This window comes from Centrocercus urophasianus, unplaced genomic scaffold (assembly GCF_019232065.1).
Source record: "Centrocercus urophasianus isolate 14NV4802_14NV808 unplaced genomic scaffold, USGS_Curo_1.0 seq_14, whole genome shotgun sequence".
Lineage (NCBI taxonomy): Eukaryota > Metazoa > Chordata > Aves > Galliformes > Phasianidae > Centrocercus > Centrocercus urophasianus.
In genome coordinates, this window is record NW_024884586.1 from 20,905,441 (window position 1) to 20,926,384 (window position 20,944).

The 20,944-nt window shown below is 47.1% G+C and overlaps 1 protein-coding gene across 7 annotated transcripts in view; it reads left to right on the forward strand.

Annotated features, from left to right (window-relative positions):
- The window catches only part of SLC8A3 (solute carrier family 8 member A3), an 82,769-nt gene that overhangs the window by 45,644 nt on the left and 16,181 nt on the right, over positions 1-20,944 (forward strand). Inside the window, exon 2 of one of the 7 annotated variants that reach the window (XM_042814584.1) lies at positions 19,912-20,020. The exons of 5 other annotated variants lie outside the window; for them this stretch is intronic. In XM_042814584.1, coding sequence (XP_042670518.1) covers positions 19,912-20,020 — 109 coding nt within the window. The remainder of the gene's footprint in view (positions 1-19,911; positions 20,021-20,944) is intronic. One more of the 7 variants, XM_042814579.1, reaches the window with a different exon arrangement.

Genomic DNA, 20,944 nt, shown 5'->3' on the forward strand with positions numbered 1-20,944 from the left:
CATACAGTATATATAGTAAAGCAAGATTTCCAATCTGTCTGGAAATGAGTGCTCAGCAGTGTGGCTGAAGGAGGGCAGGCAGAGAGGTGATGCTTTGGGGTACATGGTGCTGGGCAACCTGTTCTAGGTGTCCCTGCTGGAGCTGGGAACTGGATCAGTTGGCCTCCAGAGTCGCTTCCAAACTCAGCCATTCTGTGACTGAGCGCTCTGTGGCATCTTCCCCATGCTCCAGGATATGGCCTTTGGCTCTGCAGTGGAGCCTGCTCTGACAGCTTACATGCTTTCAGTTCCTAAGTGTAATCTGCAGTTTATAAACTCACTATGTTATTTTCCTTGGTAGACCTAAATGAGCTATTGCTCTTTCAAAGAGAACTGGGGCACCATTGTGTTTGCTGGAAGGAACTAGTGCCTACCTGGTGGAACTCCAGCTGGTGTTGTTGAGAACTGAACAGGCATTCAAGAGTATTCTTGAGAGTTTGGCCTCTTACTATTATGCTCCATATTTTCTTTCTTTCTGGTTTTTTTTCTCAATATTTTTTTGTCTTACCATTTCCAGGTTGTATGATACTGTATAGCTATTTGGGTGATTGGAGGTAAACTATCTGTATCAGTAACTGGAACCTTACTGCTTTTGGTCTTGTTGCAGCAGATGTTTCAGGCTGCATCTCATCTGAGTTGTCTAAAGTCAGAGTGGTAGAAAGCTGAAGGATTTCTAGAAGCCGATGAGGATGCTGACTTGATTGCTTTCTCACTTTTAAGTAAGAAGTTAATTAGCTATTTATGTTGCTGTAAACTGTGATGGCCTAAGGATATGAGAGTGGCAAAGTCTCTGGGGAGAGAAAATGTGAGCCCAGCTGATTGGTGTGAGTTCCCAGGAAAAGGCAGTTTGAGTAATGCAAATGTTTTTACAGGCTTGAAAAGAAATCCCAGTTTTCAAACTGAGTACATCTTGGGCACAAATCCCTTATGCTCAGAACTCATACAGAAATATTAGTTGAGCTAGTAAAGCCTATTACCTCTCCTTAAAAACCTTGCTTCTATTTATTTACACATTTCAAGCATTCTCTCTTCCATAATATTGAAGCATCTTGAAACGTTAATGCATTTGTGCTTCAGATGTACTTCAGGGGTAAAGGAGTGTTTTTTCCCATTTTACAAGTGGGGCAAAGAAGTGGCTTTCTTGGAGCTATAAAGGAGGATGTCGTTAGAGGCAGAACAAGGAGCACATGGGGGCATCTCCTTAAGCCTTCATCTAAGTGAAAGTGTGCTCACAGACTGACCTGCCCATTTCCCCCATTTAGAGCTGAGGTCCAGTAGCCCAGGTACCTCCTCTGGTCAAGGAGGCTTCCGTAGTGCCTCTCTTGCATCTTCAGCCCCCTTCCCAGAGAAGGGCATACAGAGCATGGCCAGCGTTCTGTGTGGGCAATGGTATTTCATGTCCCTAAAATTCCAGAATGGTTTCAGCATCTTAATTTGCACCACTGGTTTTTGTGCCGCGTGTTGTTTAATATGTACCATGTTTCATCCTAGCATAAGGCGCTTTCCGTGGGGTGGAGAGATGATTTTCTACTGTAGCTTGTGAAATACTTCATGTTGTGTTTCAGTAGGTTTGTAACAGGACACAAACTTGTTTGAGCAGGAAAGGTGTCACAGGTGGGAACTAACATATACAAAATCAGCTTGTGTAGGAGTAGATGCCTCCAGATGATGGCTTCTCGCATCAGTTGGAGTGCATCTTTATGCTGGGCAAGTTTCTCTGAATTGGAGGGCGTCTGAACTGAATCACAAATAAAAACAGTGTTTTTGTTTTTAACGTTCAGAAATACGGGCTTTCTGCCACGCTAGAGGAGCCTACCTGGGGCACTTTTTGGGGAGTGCTTGATTTTGGCCGGGATTTTCAATAACAAGCCGCGATTAATTCTGAGAACCTTGTTTTTTGTTTCCAGTGCCAAATACTTAGATCTGGAGGGAGACTGGGTATTCCCTTTTCCCATGCCTCAGTTTCTCATCCAGAAAGTGCAAATGTTAATATTTACCTTTTATTTTCTTTTGATTTGCTGCAGTTTATTTTTCGTCCTTTGATATGAAGTAGTGTTTGAGTACAAGGTGGTATATCACTCTATAAACGAAATAAGCAGAAAATCTCCAAAGACATCTGTATCATGGAGAAGTACTGTATGTTTCTAATGGAAGCAGGGGCTTTGATTTGTGACCTGATGATCGTTTTCAAGCAATGAGTAGCAATGAATTGTCTGGGAAGAGGCTAGCTATTTCTGAAGTTCTTTCCATGTTTTGCAGAAATAATCTATGGATCCCTAAACACCCGTCAGGCAAGAGACAGCCCCTGCTGATGTAATGCACAGAGCTGTGCACATCAAAGTGGGATTTTAGCCAGCACGTATCCATACCCTCATACGCAATGTAGGAGGATCAGTATGGAGAACAAGAGGCAATACTCAGTTTTATTCTTATTCGAAAGCCAGGCTTACAACGTTTTTTATCCCAGATTTTCATCAGCTGTGATGGTTGTTTTGGGGGGGTTTTGTTTTTTTGTCATTATTGGTTTTTGCTTTGTGTTCCTTTTCCTCCCCTGCACTGGCACAGAAGACATCATCCATGAAATGCTAACCAATGCCACTTCCCTCGTGACCTTAGTTGTCCTCAGGGCTCTGGCTCGGCCAGTCTCAGTGCTGTGTTTTATGAGCTATGGCAGGAGCCAGACTTTACCGAAAAGGATTTCTGTAGCATTGGTAGGCTGAAATGGGCTCTTTGATTTATCCCTATTTTAATATTTCTGCCTGTGTGGGTGATTGAGTTTAATTAAGGCCTACTAGTAAATATTTATCCTCATGCCAGAAATAGATGCAGGTTTGTCTGTTAAAAATACTACACAGCCTGCCTCCTTGGCTGCAGCTAACTGAACTGAACACTCAAAAATGTTATTAATAACGGCAAGGAAAAAAACCTGAAGCCTGACTGCCGCAAGCTTTCCCCATGCAGCCGAGGAGCATCGTGTCCCCCCCTCCCTAGCAGCCCCTCCATGAAGCTTGTTGCCATGGAAGCCTCATTAAATTTGCATCTTGCCAGGCCTGGGCTGCAGGGGCTGCAGCTGTATTTTTAGCCAGTGGTGGTTGTGTATAATGGGATGGCTCCTCAGAGCCTGGCCAGCAGGTAGCTGACGTGCCTTCCAGCCTGCCTTGGTGCTCACCTGGTGGGAGCAGCACTCTGCTTGGAGCCACTGCCAGCCAAAAGATGTGTCTCTGCCGAGGGGTTGGGCAGCCTTTTGCAGTCTCTGTTGCTGATAGAGCTGAGTGTGGGGCAGATGCAATGCCCAGGGCTGTTTCATGGCCAAGTACGCCTTTTGGGCCATGGCATGGTTCTGCATAGTGCTGGCAGCTTCCAGTGATGGGGTCTGGTTAGATTAGGCTGCACATGTCAAATCTCGCTTGACTTGAGCTAAACCTTAGTGCCTTGGGGGGAGCAGGAAGAAACTCATCTGAGCTTAGCTGAAGAACAGTACTACACTTCTAGCTGTGAATATTTTGGGAAGTAGAATGCAGCTAAAAGGAGGAAACAGCTAGGTGGTACCATAGATGCTCAGTGCTAACGTAGTCCTGCCCACATCTGTTTCAGAAACTGAATTTGACCCTATATCCCTACTTGCGGAACTGTAGTCTGCACTTACTACACAAAAGAATTCAACAAATTCCCTCTCAGTCATTCCAAATTGGATTTGTTGGCACTGGAAGGAAAAGGACGGGGGGAAAAAGGGTTTTGGTATCTGTCAGTACTGTGAGGATTTCTTGGCTTGAAACATGGGCCCCTTTCTCTCAGCACTGAATCTCAGCAATGCTAAATGCTCCATAAAACAGATTTTATCCTGAATTACACCTGGGCAATCTTTCAGTTTTTGGCGGGATTCACAGATGGCCAGGAGAGCCTTGTTTAGCCTGGAAAGCTGCTCTCATTTGTGCCAAGGCATGAGAAGGGAAGTGTTCTTCACCTCGGTCTTCACTGGTGGCCAGGATTCTAGTCTTTTTCACGTCCCTGAGCCCTGCATCCCCAAACCTCTATGTGGGGACCAAGGAGGTAAATCCCTCCCCACTGTAAGGGCAGAGCAAGTCCGAGAGTGCCTCCTTAGACTGAATGAATACAAGTCTATGGGGCCGGATGGCGTGCATCCCAGGGTCCTGAAGGAGCTGGCTGAGGTGGTTGCCGAGCCGCTCTCCATCATATTTGAGAAGTCGTGGCTGTCAGGTGAGGTCCCGGATGACTGGAGGAAGGGTCACGTCACTCCCATATACAAGAAGGGGAGCAGGGAGGACCTGGGGAACTACAGGCCGGTGAGTCTCACCTCCGTGCCTGGGAAGATCATGGAACAGATCCTCCTGGACAACATGCTCGATCACATAAAGAATGAGCATGTGATCCGAGACAGCCAGCACGGCTTCACCGAAGGAAGGTCATGCCTAACTAATCTTGTGGCCTTCTATGATGGAGTGACGGCATTGGTGGACGAAGGGAAGGCGACCGATGTCATTTACCTGGACCTGAGCAAGGCCTTTGACATGGTCCCCCACCACATCCTCATCTCCAAATTGGAGGGAAGTGGATTTGATGGGTGGACGACCCGATGGATAAGCAATTGGTTGAAAGGCCGCAGACAGAGGGTGGTGGTCAATGGCTCTATGTCCAGGTGGAGGCCGGTAACAAGTGGTGTCCCCCAAGGGTCTGTCTTGGGACCGGTGCTCTTTAACATCTTTATTAATGACATCGATGAGGGAATTGAGTGCACCCTCAGCAAGTTTGCTGACGACACCAAGCTGAGTGGTGCAGTTGATACGGTGGAAGGAAGGGATGCCATTCAGAGGGACCTCGACAGGCTGGAGGGCTGGGCTCGGGTGAACCTAATGAGGTTCAACACGGCAAAGTGCAAGGTTTTGCATTTGGGCCGGAAGAACCCCAGGCACCCGTACAGGCTGGGAGGAGTGGTCCTTGAGAGCAGCTCGGCAGAGAAGGACCTGGGGGTCCTGATGGACGAGAGACTGAACACGAGCCAGCAGTGCGCTCTGGCAGCTCGAAAGGCAAATGGGATTCTGGGCTCCATCAGGAGAGGGGTGGTCAGCAGGGACAGGGAGGTGATTGTCCCTCTCTACTTGGCTCTTGTGAGGCCCCATCTGGAGTACTGTGTCCAGGTGTGGAGCCCTCAGTACAAGAAAGACATTGAGATTTTGGAAAGGGTCCAGAGGAGGGCGACTAAGATGATCAGGGGGCTGGAGCACCTCCCCTATGAGGACAGGCTGAGGGAGTTGGGCTTGTTCAGCCTGGAGAAGAGAAGGCTGCGGGGTGACCTCATTGCAGCCTATCAATACCTGAAGGGAACCTACACCCAGGAGGGGAGTAAACTCTTCAAAAGGGCTGACAATAGCAGGACTAGAGGAAATGGATCCAAGTTGAGGGAGGGAAGATTTAGGTTGGATGTTAGGGGGAAGTTCTTTACAAGGAGAGTGGTTAGGCCCTGGAACGGGCTGCCCAGGGAGGTTGTGGATGCCCCGTCCTTGGACGTGTTCAAGGCCGGGTTGGATGGGGTCCTGGGCAACCTGATCTGAATGTGTGTGTTTGGTGGCCCTGCTAGGCAGGGGGGTTGGAACTACATGATCCTTGAGGTCCCTTCCAACCCGGGTGATTCTGTGATTCTTTGATTGTAAACCAATAACTTGTCTCTAATAAAAGTCATCTCTATGAGAATTTGATCTGGAGCAGTTGGGCTAAAAATTAAAGCAGAGACCAACGCTGCTGTCCTTCACAGTCACCCTCTGTCAGGGCAGAGTTGTGTTTGATGCTCCCAGGGCTGATGGAGGCTGCTACTATCATTGCTTTTTAAAGAGGTGGCAATGCCATTAGGAGTGGAGGCTTTTTTCCTTTTTTCACAGATGCGGATTTCCAAACTTCTGCTTCTATGGGAGGCATCAATTGGTAACTAAACATATTAAAAAAAAAAAAAAAAAAAGGAGATTATTTCTAATTTGCAGAAAATGGGATATGCCCTGGATCTCTCTGAGCCTGACACAGCCAGCTTTTGCAGCTGCAGGCTGATTCTGCTGTAGGCTGTCTCTAAGGCCTCAGTAGGGAGTTATTTTCAAGGCCAGCTCTGCAGACCCTGCTCAACATTAGGGCCATGAAAAAGCCAGAGCCTGTGGCTGGCAGGGCCGAGAGGTTCTGCTCTACCACTGCTGTGCATCCAGGAAGCACAACTCTCCTTCAACCCTATGTCAGATTAGGGCAAGATACATCTTGCCCAGACAGCCTCATTTCTCCTGCTCCTGATCACGACTTTGAGTCTTGCACAGCCTGAGTGGAGTGGGAGTATGCTGCTCAAGCTGCTTCAGAAAGCCCTCAGTATCCCCTTCTAGCTCTTGCTTTGCTTCCGTTTCTGAATTAAAGCACCTGAGGCAGTGAGTTCCCACCAAGGAGAGGCAAGGACCCAGAGCACCCACAGCACTTCTCCTCCTGTGTGCCAGTGGCACACAGAGGCTGCAGCAAACAGGCCAGAGGATGGATGTAGGCTGCAGGCGCAAGATCCTGCCCTGCTCTGAGGAGGCACGCCCATCACGGGGCTCTCTCCCGTGTGTCATTCTGGCTGTTCCAGCCAACTGTTGTGTGTAGAGCCAAGCACTTTTGATACCTTCTCTGCTTCAGTTCTGCTTCTGGAGAGCAGAGATAAATGCAGCTGAACCATGCAAAGCCATGGGAGAACCTCAGCCTAACAGAGCATGTGTTCAGATCTGGTCTATGGCTGATCAGGATCAGCTGCTCGGGGGCCTTGAGCATTTAGAATTGATTTTTCAGCATACATTTTACTATAGCACATGTTGGGTTGACAGAGGAAGCAGAGAGGAAGTGTGATAGCAGGGAGCTGGGAGAGTCAGAAACATAGTGAGCAGCTGATAAACACTAACAGACACCCAGGTTCTCAGACAGACAAAGCAGAAGGCTTCCACTCCTGACAACCTTCCCAACATACAGCAGCATCCTGGTTAGGAGCACTGGCAGTGCAGGGCATGTGTGAATCAGCTAGAAGAGAGCAGGGGCTGAGGATGGTGCAGGCACCAGCAGCATTGCTGCCTGAATGAGTTCTCTCTGGAAAGGGAGCTGGCTGGTACCTTCTGTCTGATGGAGAAAACATCAAAATCAACTCAGAAAACATCAAGTGCACCTTTTTGTTTGTCTTCAGGAGCTCTTTATATTAGGGCTTTAAGTCCTAAAAAGTCTCCTAGGTCCCACAGCGGGAAAGGCACTTAACAGAATGGGTAGTATGGTTAACTTGTGGTTGGACTTGATGGTCTTTAAGGTCTTTTCCAACCTGTGTAATTCTGTGATCCTATCAGGGATTTATATTTTTAAGATGAGAGGGCTTGGAAGGCAAATGCTAATTAGGCAACATTGGAGTCACAAGGGATTCCTTGTTAGAGGTCTGTGAGAGGTTTTGTCCTTCAGAGCTCCAGCCAAAGGCAGTTGTGCCACGTCACTAAACCACTGGGGGTGTGTTTGCTGATGCTGAAGTGAAGGGTGCTATGCTCATCACTGAGCTGGGTGGAACACCAGATTTGGGGGAATTGTTATTGTTTCATTATTAGGTTATGATTCTGCTCAGGCTGTGAGAAGTATGGGACATCAGCTTGCAAACCTCAAATTCAGTGGAAGCTTGATGGAATGTACAACAAAGTGGATGAAGAGTGTGGCTGGGGCTGTAGTGTGAGCAGGAGGCTCCTGCCTGTCAGCCAGGGACCCCAGGAGGAATTCAAGCTGTCTCTGATGTGGGTTGGTCAGATAGATGAGTTTGAGAAAAGTGCTTCCCATAAAACAAGATCCACATTTGAAGGCTGAGATGAGATGAAGTTTTATGGTGGAAATTACAGCAGTAAAGTGGTTGATGGTTGATTAAATGTGGGCTGTGGTCAGTTAGGTTTGACGTGAAGCACTTGTTCCCTTGCTCTGCTGAATGGGGCTGTCCTGTGAGTGGACTGGCTGAGGGGAGGCAGGGAGGCTGGCATCCCAGCTCTGGGAGTGAAAGCAGAGTCATCTGCAAAATATGGCAAAGCTTGAAGGGTGTCACAGAATCATAGAATGGCTTGAGTTGTAAAAGACCGGAATGATCACTAGTTTCAACCCCTCTGCTACGTGTCCTTCTGAAACACTCTTGCTCACTGCAAAGACAACTGATGATGTTATTTTTGGATGAGGAATGGTCTTTTTATGGTCTAAAGCTTTGGGTTCTGGAGACACAAGCTTGTGGCTACAAGCCCAACAGAACTGTCCTCCTTCTAGGAACCTGTGTTAGCTCCTGGGAGCTAGCAAGTCACCCCATTTTTAGTTGGTTTTTCCAGTGTGTTTTTAACTAGGTAAGAAATGAAATGGGAAAACAACCCCAAAGAATGAAATGGTGTAACTGGGTATCCTCTACTCCAAATTCATTGCTATAGAAGAGAAAAAAGAAAACAGTGAGCCTGGCCAAATGCACATTGCCTTGGATAAATATACACTATATTGGCTCTGTGTAAATGTTTGGATGTTTAACTGTGATGTTGCTGTGGAAATTCGGCGTGATGTCCCTTATCTTGGTCGCAAGAAGCCTGTGACCAGAGCCAAAGCATCCAGGATCCGGCTCCAGTTCCTTTTGTTCATATATAATAATTCTATCTGCAGCATGCAGAGCAGGCTCATTGCAGGCTGGCAGCTGAACAATGTTGTTTGCAGCTCATTAATTTCATACAGATTGCTGCCTTGCTGCTCTGTTGAATGTAGAGCAACTCAAATGTCTGGGCTGAGTGCTGCCCTGCTGGGTTGAAAGCATTGTGTGCGTGGGGAGGGAGGGGAAGGAGGGCTTGTGTCCGCAGGTTTCCCTGTAGCAGCAGCAGCAGCTTGTACAGGGTTGGAAGGGAGGAGACTTTCTCTTCCCAAGTTCCAGAGCGCAGTCACCTGGTCTCTTCCCAGCTTGGGACTGTGTACCTTCATGATGTTTTCTCCATTGTCATCTTTGAGGAAGAGCTGTGCTTGTTGACACACAGCTTTTGTCAGCTATACATCACACCTGATATTCATGTGTCTCTACGACCCATAAATCCGGTCAGTTTTTGCTTTGCTCCTCACTGTTTTTGATGTGCTTTGAGCACTGAAAGCTGGAGATGCTATTAGGTGCTGAGGATCTAGAAGGTATGAGAGCTGAGATATGCCAGCTTCCATGTGAGGAACTGAGGGTCTATTCTGACCTTTATTGGAAAGCAAAAATTTCATTGTAAATGCAGTATGCGTAGGTCAGGGAGTCTTGGAAACATTCCTTCCGGTGGAGAGGAGTCCTTGTCCTCTTGTGCTGGGGAGGATCTCCTTACAGCTGCACATTTGGTCTGTGCTGCAACTGTTGCCAGCAAGGGGCATGTGGATGTGTCAAGGAGGGAGACCAAAGGCTGTAATTCCTGTTAGCAGTGGCCACCTTTTCTGCTGCTACAGTTGGCCACCTGTGGTGGTGGGACCAGCAAGCTCAGATCTTCATGGTCACCAGCCTCCCTTGTTCTACTGAGTGGCTTGTCCCTCGTGTTCCCACTCTGCCAGGGAGCTTTGACCAGCTCTGTCCCCAGCTGGGGCTTCCTGTCTGCCTCCTCAGTTGGAGGCAAAGCCATCCCAAGTATGCCAGCAGCTGGCCAAGACCATCAGCAGCCTTTGGGGGAATCACGGTGGCCATCTTCTTTTTCTTCCTTCCTTTTCCTCTTCTCTTCTTTGAAATTTATGCATGCATGACAGCTGGAACCTGAGTCCTTGGCATCGTCTCCTTTGAGTAAAGGCATGCTGGGGCTGACCCACTGCTGCCAGTCTAGCCATCAGAAATAGATGCTGCGGCATTTTCACATGGCTCTGCTCTCTGTTCTTCAGTTCCTGAGCAGGATCATGTTACGTGGTGGTGTTCCTTCATCAGAGCTTTATAAATCAGTTTTCCTGCCTCTCATTCCCACCTGAGCCCCTGGTACAGAATAAATATGAGCTTGTACTGCATTATGAGAGTAGTAGGGCTCAAGTGGAGCTTGCAGAGAACTGGCTTTGGCTCTTAGACGGCAGCAGCTAACGGGTGAGCTGGGATGCCACATGGCATTACAAGCTTGTTTTGGGCACCCCATAGCTGAAAGTTTTAGCATATCTGTTGATAGTTCAAAGAATTGAATTCTGAAAGGAGATTAAAGAAGTTCCTCAGAGCTCAGCTGGGCAGCAGCCAGCAGTGGGTGGCACACAGCCCTCTGAGCTGTGCCCAGATAGGAGGACATGGCTGGTTATCCTAAGGAGGTGCAGAGTAGATTTCCTGGGGATGTGGGTGGCTGTCAGTGCCCAGAGGGTCCCTAAAACCTGCCACAGCAGCACGGAGCAATGCAGGGCAATGCCAGGAGACTCTTTCAGCTAGCAGCTTTCAGTGACTTTTGCCCTTCAGGGAATTTCAAGCCTCCCCATGCTGGTGGTACGTTTGAACCTGGCACTTCTCATTCCAACTTCCTTTCCCCCTTCATCCCCACCTTCCCATCCTTGCCAGCATCTCCATGGTAACCCTGTTGCTGAAGAATAGAGAAGATGTCTAAATATAGCTTCCAAATCTCCATGCCTTCAGCTGAAAGACTAAAACCAGGGGGGCTGCTCGAAGCCCTGGACTACTGATAGTAAAGGGACAGTAAGGGGCATTTGCAGGTGGGAAAGCACTTTGGTAGGACAGGGTCCTTCCAGCTGAATTGTTTGTGACAAACTTGAGGTACTTTGAGGTGACCAGCCTGCCTTCTGCTGCCCAACGCGCCTCTGCTCCTGCACAACATCAGCTTTTGGAGCTGTTCTAAAGAGCAGACAGCAGAATCTTGGTACTTCATTTGGCCGCCAGTACCCATGAGGGGTTGGACATCACAGTCTTTTGTTGCTATGTATAAGAAGAGCTGGAAGCAGAGAAATTCAAAATAATCTGATAAGGAGTGAATTGTCTCCTTTCCTTCTTTCTCCACCATCTAATTTTTTCTAAAATTCTCCCAGAGTTGTGTCTGAGGCTTTGTTCTTCGTAAAGAACAAAATCGTAAAGAATTTCTTTCTAAGAGAAAAAGGGCACAGCATCATCATAGAAAAGCTGCTCAAGCAGCCCAAGTTAATGGGGGAAGAAACATTTATGCCCAGGGTCCTGGCACTGCTCTGCAGCCACAGCGGGATGATGCCCACCAGAACAGTCTGGTTCTATGGACTGCCGAGCTGCATTACTGCTTGTGTAAGACAAGTGCTTATTGTACAGACCTCAGCACATAGCTCCATAGGCTGCTGAGGCTGTCTGCTCTCTGCTGCCCTGAAGCACCAAGTCTCAGGGTCAGCAGGAAGAAGCTGTCCTGCAGCTGGCCAGGTGAGACCTGTGTGTGTGCACAGCACTTCAGTAGGCAGTGCTAGCAGTCTGGAAGGGGATGCACAAAGCAGCCCAGAGTGTGTTTGGTTTTGTGTGTGTGCTTTGTTGGGTGGGATTTATTTATTTATTTATTTATTTTTTTAAGAGAATTTAAAAACTATATAGCTGAGCCTTCAAAATGCTAAATGTAAAAATAGCTTTATTAAACCAAATAAATAGAAAATATCTGTGGAGTTGGGCTATTATGTTTGCGTAACCAAATTTAACTCAGCTGATCAGCAGTGTGTAGGGGAGTTTAACAAACCATGCTACCATGTTCTTCTCATTTTTGCAGTAATTCTTAAAAACAAATTGTGGCATTTCCTTGAGGAACTTCTCTGTACTGGAGAATTTTATCATGCTTGTACAAAGTGAAATGTAGAACACTTTGGAAATCTGCTTATCTGGCAGAGCTGGCTGCGCTAAGAAGGCTCCCAGGGTGTTTTGCTGTGCCTGCCCAGCATGCCTTCTGCTCTTCCAAGGCTTCAGAGCTGAGCTTGAAACGTCTGCCATTTAATAGCTCCAGCGCTGATCCCTGTGCTGACATGAGTAGATGTGCTGCATCTCTTGAGTTGTCCTGAATACCATACCAGGTACTTAAGGATTTGTTTGCAAGGAATGACTGTGTTTAATGGGCTCACCTGCCTGTGACTTAGCAGTTCTGATTTCTTATTGCTTGCATAGTTGTTTGCACCCATGTAAAGTAGCCGTGAAACAGTCATGTGGATTTGGCTGCACTTTCTATCTCTTTGCATGGAGCAGGTCCATAGGAGGGCCACGAAGATGATCTTAGGGCTGGATCACCTCTCCTATGAAGAAAGGATGAGGGACTTGGCTTGTTTAGGTTGAAGAAGAGAAGGATCTGATGAGGTATCATCATGGCCTTCCAGTACTTGAAGGGAGCTTACAAGCAGTCAGGGAGCTGACTTTATGCAGTCTGATAGTGATAGGACAAGGGGGAACGGCTTTAAACTGAGAGAGTGGTGATTTAGGTTAGATGTTAGGAAAAAAATCTTTATTCAGAGTGTGGTATCATGCTGGCATAGCTGCTCAGAGATGCTGTGGATGCCCCCTTCCTGGAGGCATTCAAGGGCAGGTTGGATGGAACCTTGGGCAGCCTGAGTTGGTGGGTAGCAGCCTTGCTCATGGCAGGGAGTTGGAACTGGAGGATCTTTATGGTTCTCTCCAATGTAAGCCATTCTGTGATTGCATGGCAGTGGAAAGTGAGGGCTGTGCTGCTGTGGCAGGAAATGAATGCAGGCTGAGAGGTGAAGCTGACCACAAAGTGCTCACCAGCTTTTCCATTCAGGATGCAGGAAAGATATCAGATATACTTCTCTGACTTTATTTTACCAGGTATTGCTATACATCTTTCACTGGTAGCACTTTGGACTTTTCTAGTGCAAGTAAAGATTATAAAAAAAAAAAGAGGCTTTAGTCTTGGCTATGTCCCTTTAATTATCATGTGTCAGCTACTAAAGCATTTCCAATAGTCCTAATTGAAACATGAGCCAATTTACTAATTAGCCAAGACTACAGGAGGAATACACAAAGGGAAATCACCTTTTTGTGTCAATATTTCCTCTTTTATCCTTCAAAGACATGGTGCAATGTGAGCGAACTTTACACCACAGCAGCCAGATGGATGGGGCTCCTGGACAGTCCCCAGTACAGTGCCACTAGGACAGACAAGGGAAGGCACACAGAGTTTGGTCTGAGCAGCCTGACCTCCATCTCAGGCTATGGCCACGTCTTGCATAACATTTTCTTCACTGGAAGTTTCCTCCTCCCTGCGATCTGCCTTGGTGTAAGATGGTGTTCCTGGCCTTGGTCCTTGCAACAGTGGCCATGTGCTGCTCGTGTAGGGGGGGGAGCCTGTCTAGGGCAGGGGAGCAGCAAGCTATAGGTTGCCTGCACAGGTCCCAGCTCTAAGCTGCGGGAAGCTTCTCAGCAGCTTCTGTGCTGGCTTCTTTCTCTATCCTTGTGAAAGGAAGGACAGCAAAGACATTGGTGCTCTATAAGGAGCAATTCCTGAAGTCTCTGCCTTCCTCTGTCAAGGAAGTTTGCACCTTGTGAGTCAGGGTAGACATTAGGAGCAAGGCTACAGGGATGAAATATGATGGAAGAATGTACAGAATATTGCCTGTATTGTGAAGCTTTCAGAAACCAGCTGGACAACCACTGACCTGTCAGGAATGGCTTAGTGGGCCTGGCTCTGCCTGAAGGCAGTGATGATAGCAGTTGCTTCCAGTTCTATTTTCTGGGACACTTTTGTCTAATGGCACAGAGGGACTCATGTGAGGGAGTGCCCTAGAGAAAGGCACAGCTCCGCTCAAATGAGAACCAAGGCAGAATATGTTCATACTGATACATACCACTTCTACCACTGCTCAAAGCTCTCTTGCTTCCTTCCTTCACCCTCCCTTAGCTTGCATCGCTGTAACATCTTCCAAGTGAAGAACTCAAATGTTCTGCAAATTGCAACTGTCCACTATCAAATCTCTGTGAGAAATAAGAATCACAGCCACTGCATGGATATGGAAACTGAAGCACAGACATATCAAGTGATTTGGATAGCCTCAGGATTGCCTGGAGAAATAACAGGTCATATAATGATTAGCACTGCAGATAACCCTGTTGTAATGATAACTAGTTATCATTGGTTATCCCACAGGCTAACTTGAAGACAAAAGAAAAAAAAAAGCCATTTTAGAGGACTTCTGTCTGTGATGCTTTACAGCAGACTGATCTGGTTGTGAAACAGTCCGAGCTGTTCCCTGTGTGCTTGTCCCACATGGTGGGACGACTCCTTTACAGCTGCTTTTCCAAGGTCCTCATGAATGACACAGCCAGTTCCTGGAAATTGGCCCGCAATGGCTCATCTCCAGTTTCTGCACTAGCACCGATTCTTCTGTAACTCTTACATCAGCAACTTATACATCAACGATCTGCCTGAAACTCTATCCTGGCAGTTCATCTATCCTGTGGACATCTGCTTAGATAATTGGTACCAAGGTCGACTCTGACCTTAGAGGCAACTTCATTTCTGACCTGGCTGCTAGAGGAAACTGAGGCCACCCCTAGGGGCTGCAGCTGTGTGCTTCTAAACCTGCTCCCCCCTCCATAATTATTCTGGGAGCCAAAACATTTCCTTTCATGGGCATAGGCTGAAGACCAAAGTGCATCCTGTCTGTCTTGGTCTTAACACTGGATAGTTGCCTAAATTACTATGATTTCCAATTGACAGTAAGATCACTTGTTTCCTTTGCGACCTTGAATTGAACCTGCTTTGGGACTGAACACTATTCCCTCTCAAAAACCTCCTGTCTTATGTAAGTGACAGTGTAATTCCTTGCTTCAAAATGGTTCAGCTTGTCCCAGCTGGATTACTCAATGTGCAGCTCTGTGACCATGTGCATCATATCACTGTTTCTCTTGCTGTCTTTTTCACCTTCCCTGCCAGCACCGTGTCACAATGCTCTGTTAAATATGTGCCTCCCAATGAGCTGGGCAAAGACAGCTCCCCACTATACCTAGCCTTATTTAATCCTCTCTTGTTTGCCTCACATTCTGACATCTTACTTAGTCAGCATTTCTGCCACAGAACTTCTCAATGAGATCTTCTGGCAGAGAGAATAGGTCCTACCCGTAGGGTTGAAAAGCCATCCTGGGGCCAGCAGGTGCTGAGATCTGGGCAAGTCAGACAGTAGTGCTAAAACTTTGAAACTCATGCTGCTACCTGCGCCCACAGCAAATCAGGTGAGAGTCTGGGTGTATCATGGTGCATTCAGGATGTCACGGCTTGATCCAAAATGTGTGCTCCAATGATTCCCATTAATGAGTTACTAAAGATTTCCTGGTTCTTCTCACTGTCCTAGGGACGTTTACCTTGCTGTCCTGGCTGCTTTCCATCCTGGCTAACAGCATCCCACCGGGGACTGTAAATTCTGCCCTTGCACAACCCTGCCTGTTTCAATGGTATACTGTATGTGACATTTCCTGACTTACACTGTTTTTAGAGCTGAGCCTTATTTCACATTCCAAAGTCATGCAGACACATCCTCTTAACCTCCTCTGCAATAATTCCTGCAAATGAGAGTCTCCACACAGAGAGATACTCAATATTTTCTAGCACATTAATCAAATAACCATCCAGTTGTTGCCTTATGTGTTAGAAGTGGACGTGTTGTCAAATAAAATGATTTTATAGATTATCCTCTGTACTTCCCAGACGGGGAATTTAGCAACATCATGCGCTCAAAGTCCTTTAGGAGAAGATCGATGTCTATTCATTTCATCTTCTGTTGCTTACTCAGGGAAATCTTGTTCTTAATGTTGCTCCCCAGGAGGGGAGCTTTCCCATCTCTAACTTTTGAAAACGGTGATTGTTTTTAGATGCATGTTTAGAGGAGAGCCCGGACTGGCACCATGAGGGCTCTTGGTGGCTGGAGAGCATGGTTCAGTGCTCTTGGAGATGGTACCTGCCAGGCCCTGTCTGACCCATAGGCAGGCATGCAGGAGGATGCTACCTATGCTTGTCCAAACTAAAAGAATTGCTCAGTCCTCTGAAAGCATCACAGAGGGCTGAGTGAGAGTGCTTTCACATATCTAGCCATCTAGGGGCTGGGATTGAGCTATGCTGTGGCTTGGTGCTGGTACTGGAGCTTTAGGCTTTGCAGAATGATTTCTTGCTGCTAGTTCCTGGAGGCATTTAATGAAGGTGGTTGACTGCTAGGACAGGCTTTTGGATGTTGTTCTGTTGTTATCTGCTTTAGAGCTGTTTGAGGTGTGCCTGGGCCATGATGCAGTTGTCAGAAAGGGGAAAGATAGCAAATATCCTCCTTTCCCATTGCAGAGCCATCAGAGTGAGGTGCAAAAGTTGCAAAGCTGAGTGAAATATGGTGCAGATCTCATCAGGGAGAGGAATTGGAATACTCTCAGTAGCCAGAGTTGTCACAGAGCTTGGGAATCCTTAACTGCCCTCCATCAGTGGTGACGTTTCTGCAGTGAGAGTCACTGGCCCAGTGATCTGCTGAGAAAAGAGCACTTCTCCACAAGGAAGCAAGCGTGGCCCAGCACCTTGCAGGCTGCACTGGAAACAACCTGGCTCAGGAGCAGGCAGTGTCTGTACCATCCACCCACATGTGGTATCAGGGTTCCAAGCCACAGAAGTGTCCCTAGCACGCACCCACACCCCTGGGCTCCTGTGCTGGGTCCTGGAGTTTTCAGTGCCATAGTCTTGCTGTGCAGGTCAGGTGTACTGCTACCCTGGGGCACCTTCTCCTGTGGGCCTCAGGTTGGCTGAGGGCTGCAGTGTTTTCCCTGTGCTCGTGTTTGGCTCCTTCACCTTCATTTTAGGGAAATGAGTGAGATGAAGCTGAGGGAGGTAACTGTGGCCAGATGGAGCTTGTGGACAGGGAGCATACAAGTGTTCCACCACCAAGCTAGAATACATGGTATGTCCCCAGCTCTCGGACAGACAAGCTGATGGCCCTTGAATTGGTTGCCAAATCAACACCATTTTTTGAAAAACCATGAGTGCAGAGATGATCCAGTTTGCCTCTGAGCTGATGTAGGAGTTCAGATGATTAGTGCTTATATAGAGGTCTTACTAGATATTGAGGAGTTTCTGCCTTTGAGTTGGACAGGACAAAGCTTGAGCATCTGTTTCTCTTCACACAGAAGAGAAAATCTGAATGTTTTTCTTGTTTCCTTTGGCCTTCCCTAGTACAGCTAAGGTGTTCTAGCAAAGGTATAGGTTGTTTGGGTTTTTTTCTTATTTCTTTTCCTTCCTGAACTTTCCCTTGTGACAAGCTCACTTTCAACCAAGTCTGAGCGATGCTATCATTGCTCAAACCTCAGTAATTTCCATGAGAACCAACCATCATCAGGCAGGGGATGCTGTCACAAATGAGATTTTTTTCTTGTACAGATTTTCTCCTTTGAACAGCCCTTACTTTGGATCATGGTTGTACTTTACTGCCTTGCAGGTGGAAAAGGGACTGGGAGAGGACTGGACTTTGAAAGATACAGTGCTTATGTCCTGAGTTAATTATGCCTGTGGCATGCAAGGGAGGTAAAGCTGTTTGTGCAGTCAGACTGAACGTGAGTTGCTGTTCTTTTGCTCCTGTGGGATGGAGAGCTAGGGCAAGGCAGGCTGGAAAGAGGGCAGCAGGTACTGACTGGGAATTGGTAGCAAGCAGGCATCAGTATGTATGAACCCAGAGGAAGGAGGGGAAAAAAAAAGAAGAGGGTGAGTTAGAGGTAGTGGCCCTCTACTTGATTTTATTTTTGAGTAATTGTGTGTGGTCCTAGCTTTCTGTGTCTCTGCAAAGCAAGGAAGCTCAAGGAGACAGCCATATGACAAGTGGAATTCTTGTAGGGAGACGTTGCATGGCTGACAGAGGAAAGCGTGCAATGTCTCAACCCCAGGAGACTTCTTTTTGCAGAGTCAGCATTTTAGCATGCATCCTTTCTATGGTCCTCACTGTGTTTTATTTCATTCTTGGATTTTAATAAAAAACAAATAAACAAAAAACATTTTAAAAGATCGCTATAAGGAATTCACTTAAGGAATTTGCATCACATAAGTGATGTGATAAGGACTTCTTAGCATACCATATAGAGCTCTGGTTAACAAAATGGGCACACAATGAGTCATTATTCCTTAAGTCCACAGCTTTGTGTGTGTATTGTGCAGGCAGGTAGATTGTGGGAAGTCAGGATTTCCACACACTGCACAACCGTAGAGATATCTGCCATGCGCACTTTCTCATTAAATAAGCATTTCTCCTCTGCTCTGCTATGTGCATGTACTACTGATGAAACGGGACAGTCACCTCATTAAAAAAAAAAAAAAAAAAAGGTAAAAGAAAGTTACTGTGTGAAACCCAAATTGTGTATGTGCTTAATAAGCATAATTATGTAAAGCTTTAGAGTGACTTTAATTCTGGAGATAAGTTTTGTTGCAGTTACTGAGTAATATGGGGCTCTTGGAGTGGAAAGCAGTAAGCAATAATAATTATGAATGGGATTTTAAGAAGCAACCCTTATTCAGGAAGCGCTGGCTGCTTTTGAAAATCCCACCTTCTGTTTTGTAGCATGAGAGCAAGAAAGAGATCAGAGCTATGAATCAGATGTGTATTTAATTCAGCAAATTGAAAAAGCTTTGCAAAGTACCAGGGGCCCAGACAACATCTGGTTCAAAGGCAATAATTCCATCAACCTCTCCAAAGAAAACACAATGAAATCATTGTGATGAAGTCTTAGCAAAGCACCGATATTAACAACAGACCTCTCATTTAAAATCCTACGTACTTCGGGCTGGATTAGAGGAGTTTGAAGGGGTCTAGAGAAGGGAAAATAGGCTTGCTGGCATTAGTGCAGCATATTGGTAGAGCAAGCACTAGCAAAAATAAAGCTGACTTAGCTTAGAAGAATTAAAGGTGAAGGTTTTTGTTTTTTTTTTTTGCATATTCATATACTGATGGATATAGCAGGGGTTGTTCGAACTCTTCCCTCTATCCAATATGCCATCATCCGAAAGACATCTCAAAGCAAGAGCCAAGCACAGGGAGTGAAAGTTCCCATCAGAGCACAGAAGCTGTTGCGATGTAGATGAGTCAAGCTGGAGAGAGACTGGATAGCTTTGTGGTTGTTAGTGTTAGCAGTAGGAATGCAAGCTGCAGCAATGGAAGGCAATCAACCTGCCCATTTTCCACTGTGAAATGGTGATTTTCAGGGGGATGCTGGCAGAAGTGTGGGTTGCAGCATCCCCAGGATTCAGGAGTGGATTGCTTAGTCTCTGAAGCACTATGGGACCAAAGACGCCACTTGTGTTTAATATCTCTGCTTAAGGGAGCAAGGCTGTAGGGCCGTGGTCCTTTTTGTAATCAGGCACAGAGAATGGTACTTTCTGTCTTATCTGTGAGCACGTGAGCAGAAGCAGCAGCTCAGCTTGGGGGAACTGAGGCATGCTGTCATTTGAAGCCTGGGGCTATTTCTCCAGGTTCTTCAGTTGCCAGTACTGCTGTTCTTATCCTTGCCATCCACAGCCAAGACCAGTTATGCATGAAAGGCAGCAGGAGCCAAGCTAGTGGTGTGCGCGTGCTTTGGTGTGTGTGTGTGTTTGTGTGTGTGTGTGCAGCAGCAGTGGTGTGGGTGAAGTGTGCTCCTCTCCTGCATGGTGCAGCCCAGCCCTGGCTCCTGAGTCAGAGCTGTTTGGGTCTCTCTTCATTCTGCACAGCATGCCCTGCCCTTGGGCCTGCTTGTTAAACAGAAATTGGTCAGTGTTGCTGGCAGCAGTGGGCTTTAGCCCTCTCCAGAGCCACATTGAACTCATTCTAGTGGGTGAGAAAACTTTGACTCTCTAATGTTTCTGTTCAGCTCCCAACCTTACTTCACTTTGCTCCTCTGTTCCCTTCTTCCCTTTATGATGCTTACTATTATTTTTCCATCCACAGCAAAACAATTCACATCAAAGTAATTGATGATGAGGAGTATGAAAAAAACAAGAGTTTCTTCCTTGAGCTGATGAGCCCCCGCATGGTGGATATGAGTTTACAGAAAGGTGTAGTACTGGCCCTCCAGACTAACGTTAACGTTCTTCTTTCTTCTTCTCTCTTCTCCTTCCTCCACTTTTCCTCCTCTTCCTCTGACTTCTCTTTGTTTCCAACTGCTCTGTCCTAAACACTGCTGTGCACGCACTGTGTCACATGGTATCCATGGAGTGGGGGGAATGGGGGAAATGGGGGCGGTAGGGGAGCCTGGGGCAGACATCGTAGGAGAGAAAGAAAGAAGAATGGTCCTCAGTGAGTATATTTTTCAGTGAATGTTTCCACTGATGAGAAGGGCCAAGGCAAATTCTGTAGTGCTGGGGGAAGATGCTGACTAGAAACATGGAGCATATCTGGAGCTCATCACCCAGCTGTGCTCCAAGAGCTGTGTCCCTTAGTCACAGAAGAAGCTGGGGGAGGAGGCAGGCAGCATTAGGGAGGAGAAGCAATGAGATGTGCTGCTTTGAAACTGTGGATTAGGAACGCTAGCCTGCTGCAGCTAGCAGTGCTGTAACCCCACAGAGGAACATGGCTGTGAGTATGCGGCTCTTTTTTCTCAAGCTCTGAGCCAACAGTCCCTTTGTTAATTGTGAAAGTAGCAGAAACAATCAATCTTCCAGCTAAAATGCAACTGGTACCCCAGATATTAACTCCTGTTGATAACCAGGCAGCTGATACCCTTTCCAATTACCATGTGACACCGAAAAATGTGCTGCAGAAGTCGCCTCCCACTAACCATCAGCAAGGTCCGACCCCACCTTTCCCCTCCCTCCTCACCTCCCCGCCAGCCCTGTCTCCCCCTAACACCCTCCTGCTCCCCAAGGAGCTGCAACCGATGCGCCATGTCCAAGAGGCCGGCCAAGGCGCGCTGCCCTGCGGGAAGGGGCCGCACGCCAGGAGCCTGCGCTGCTGCCGTCGCCGCGTCACCTGCGGCCTACCA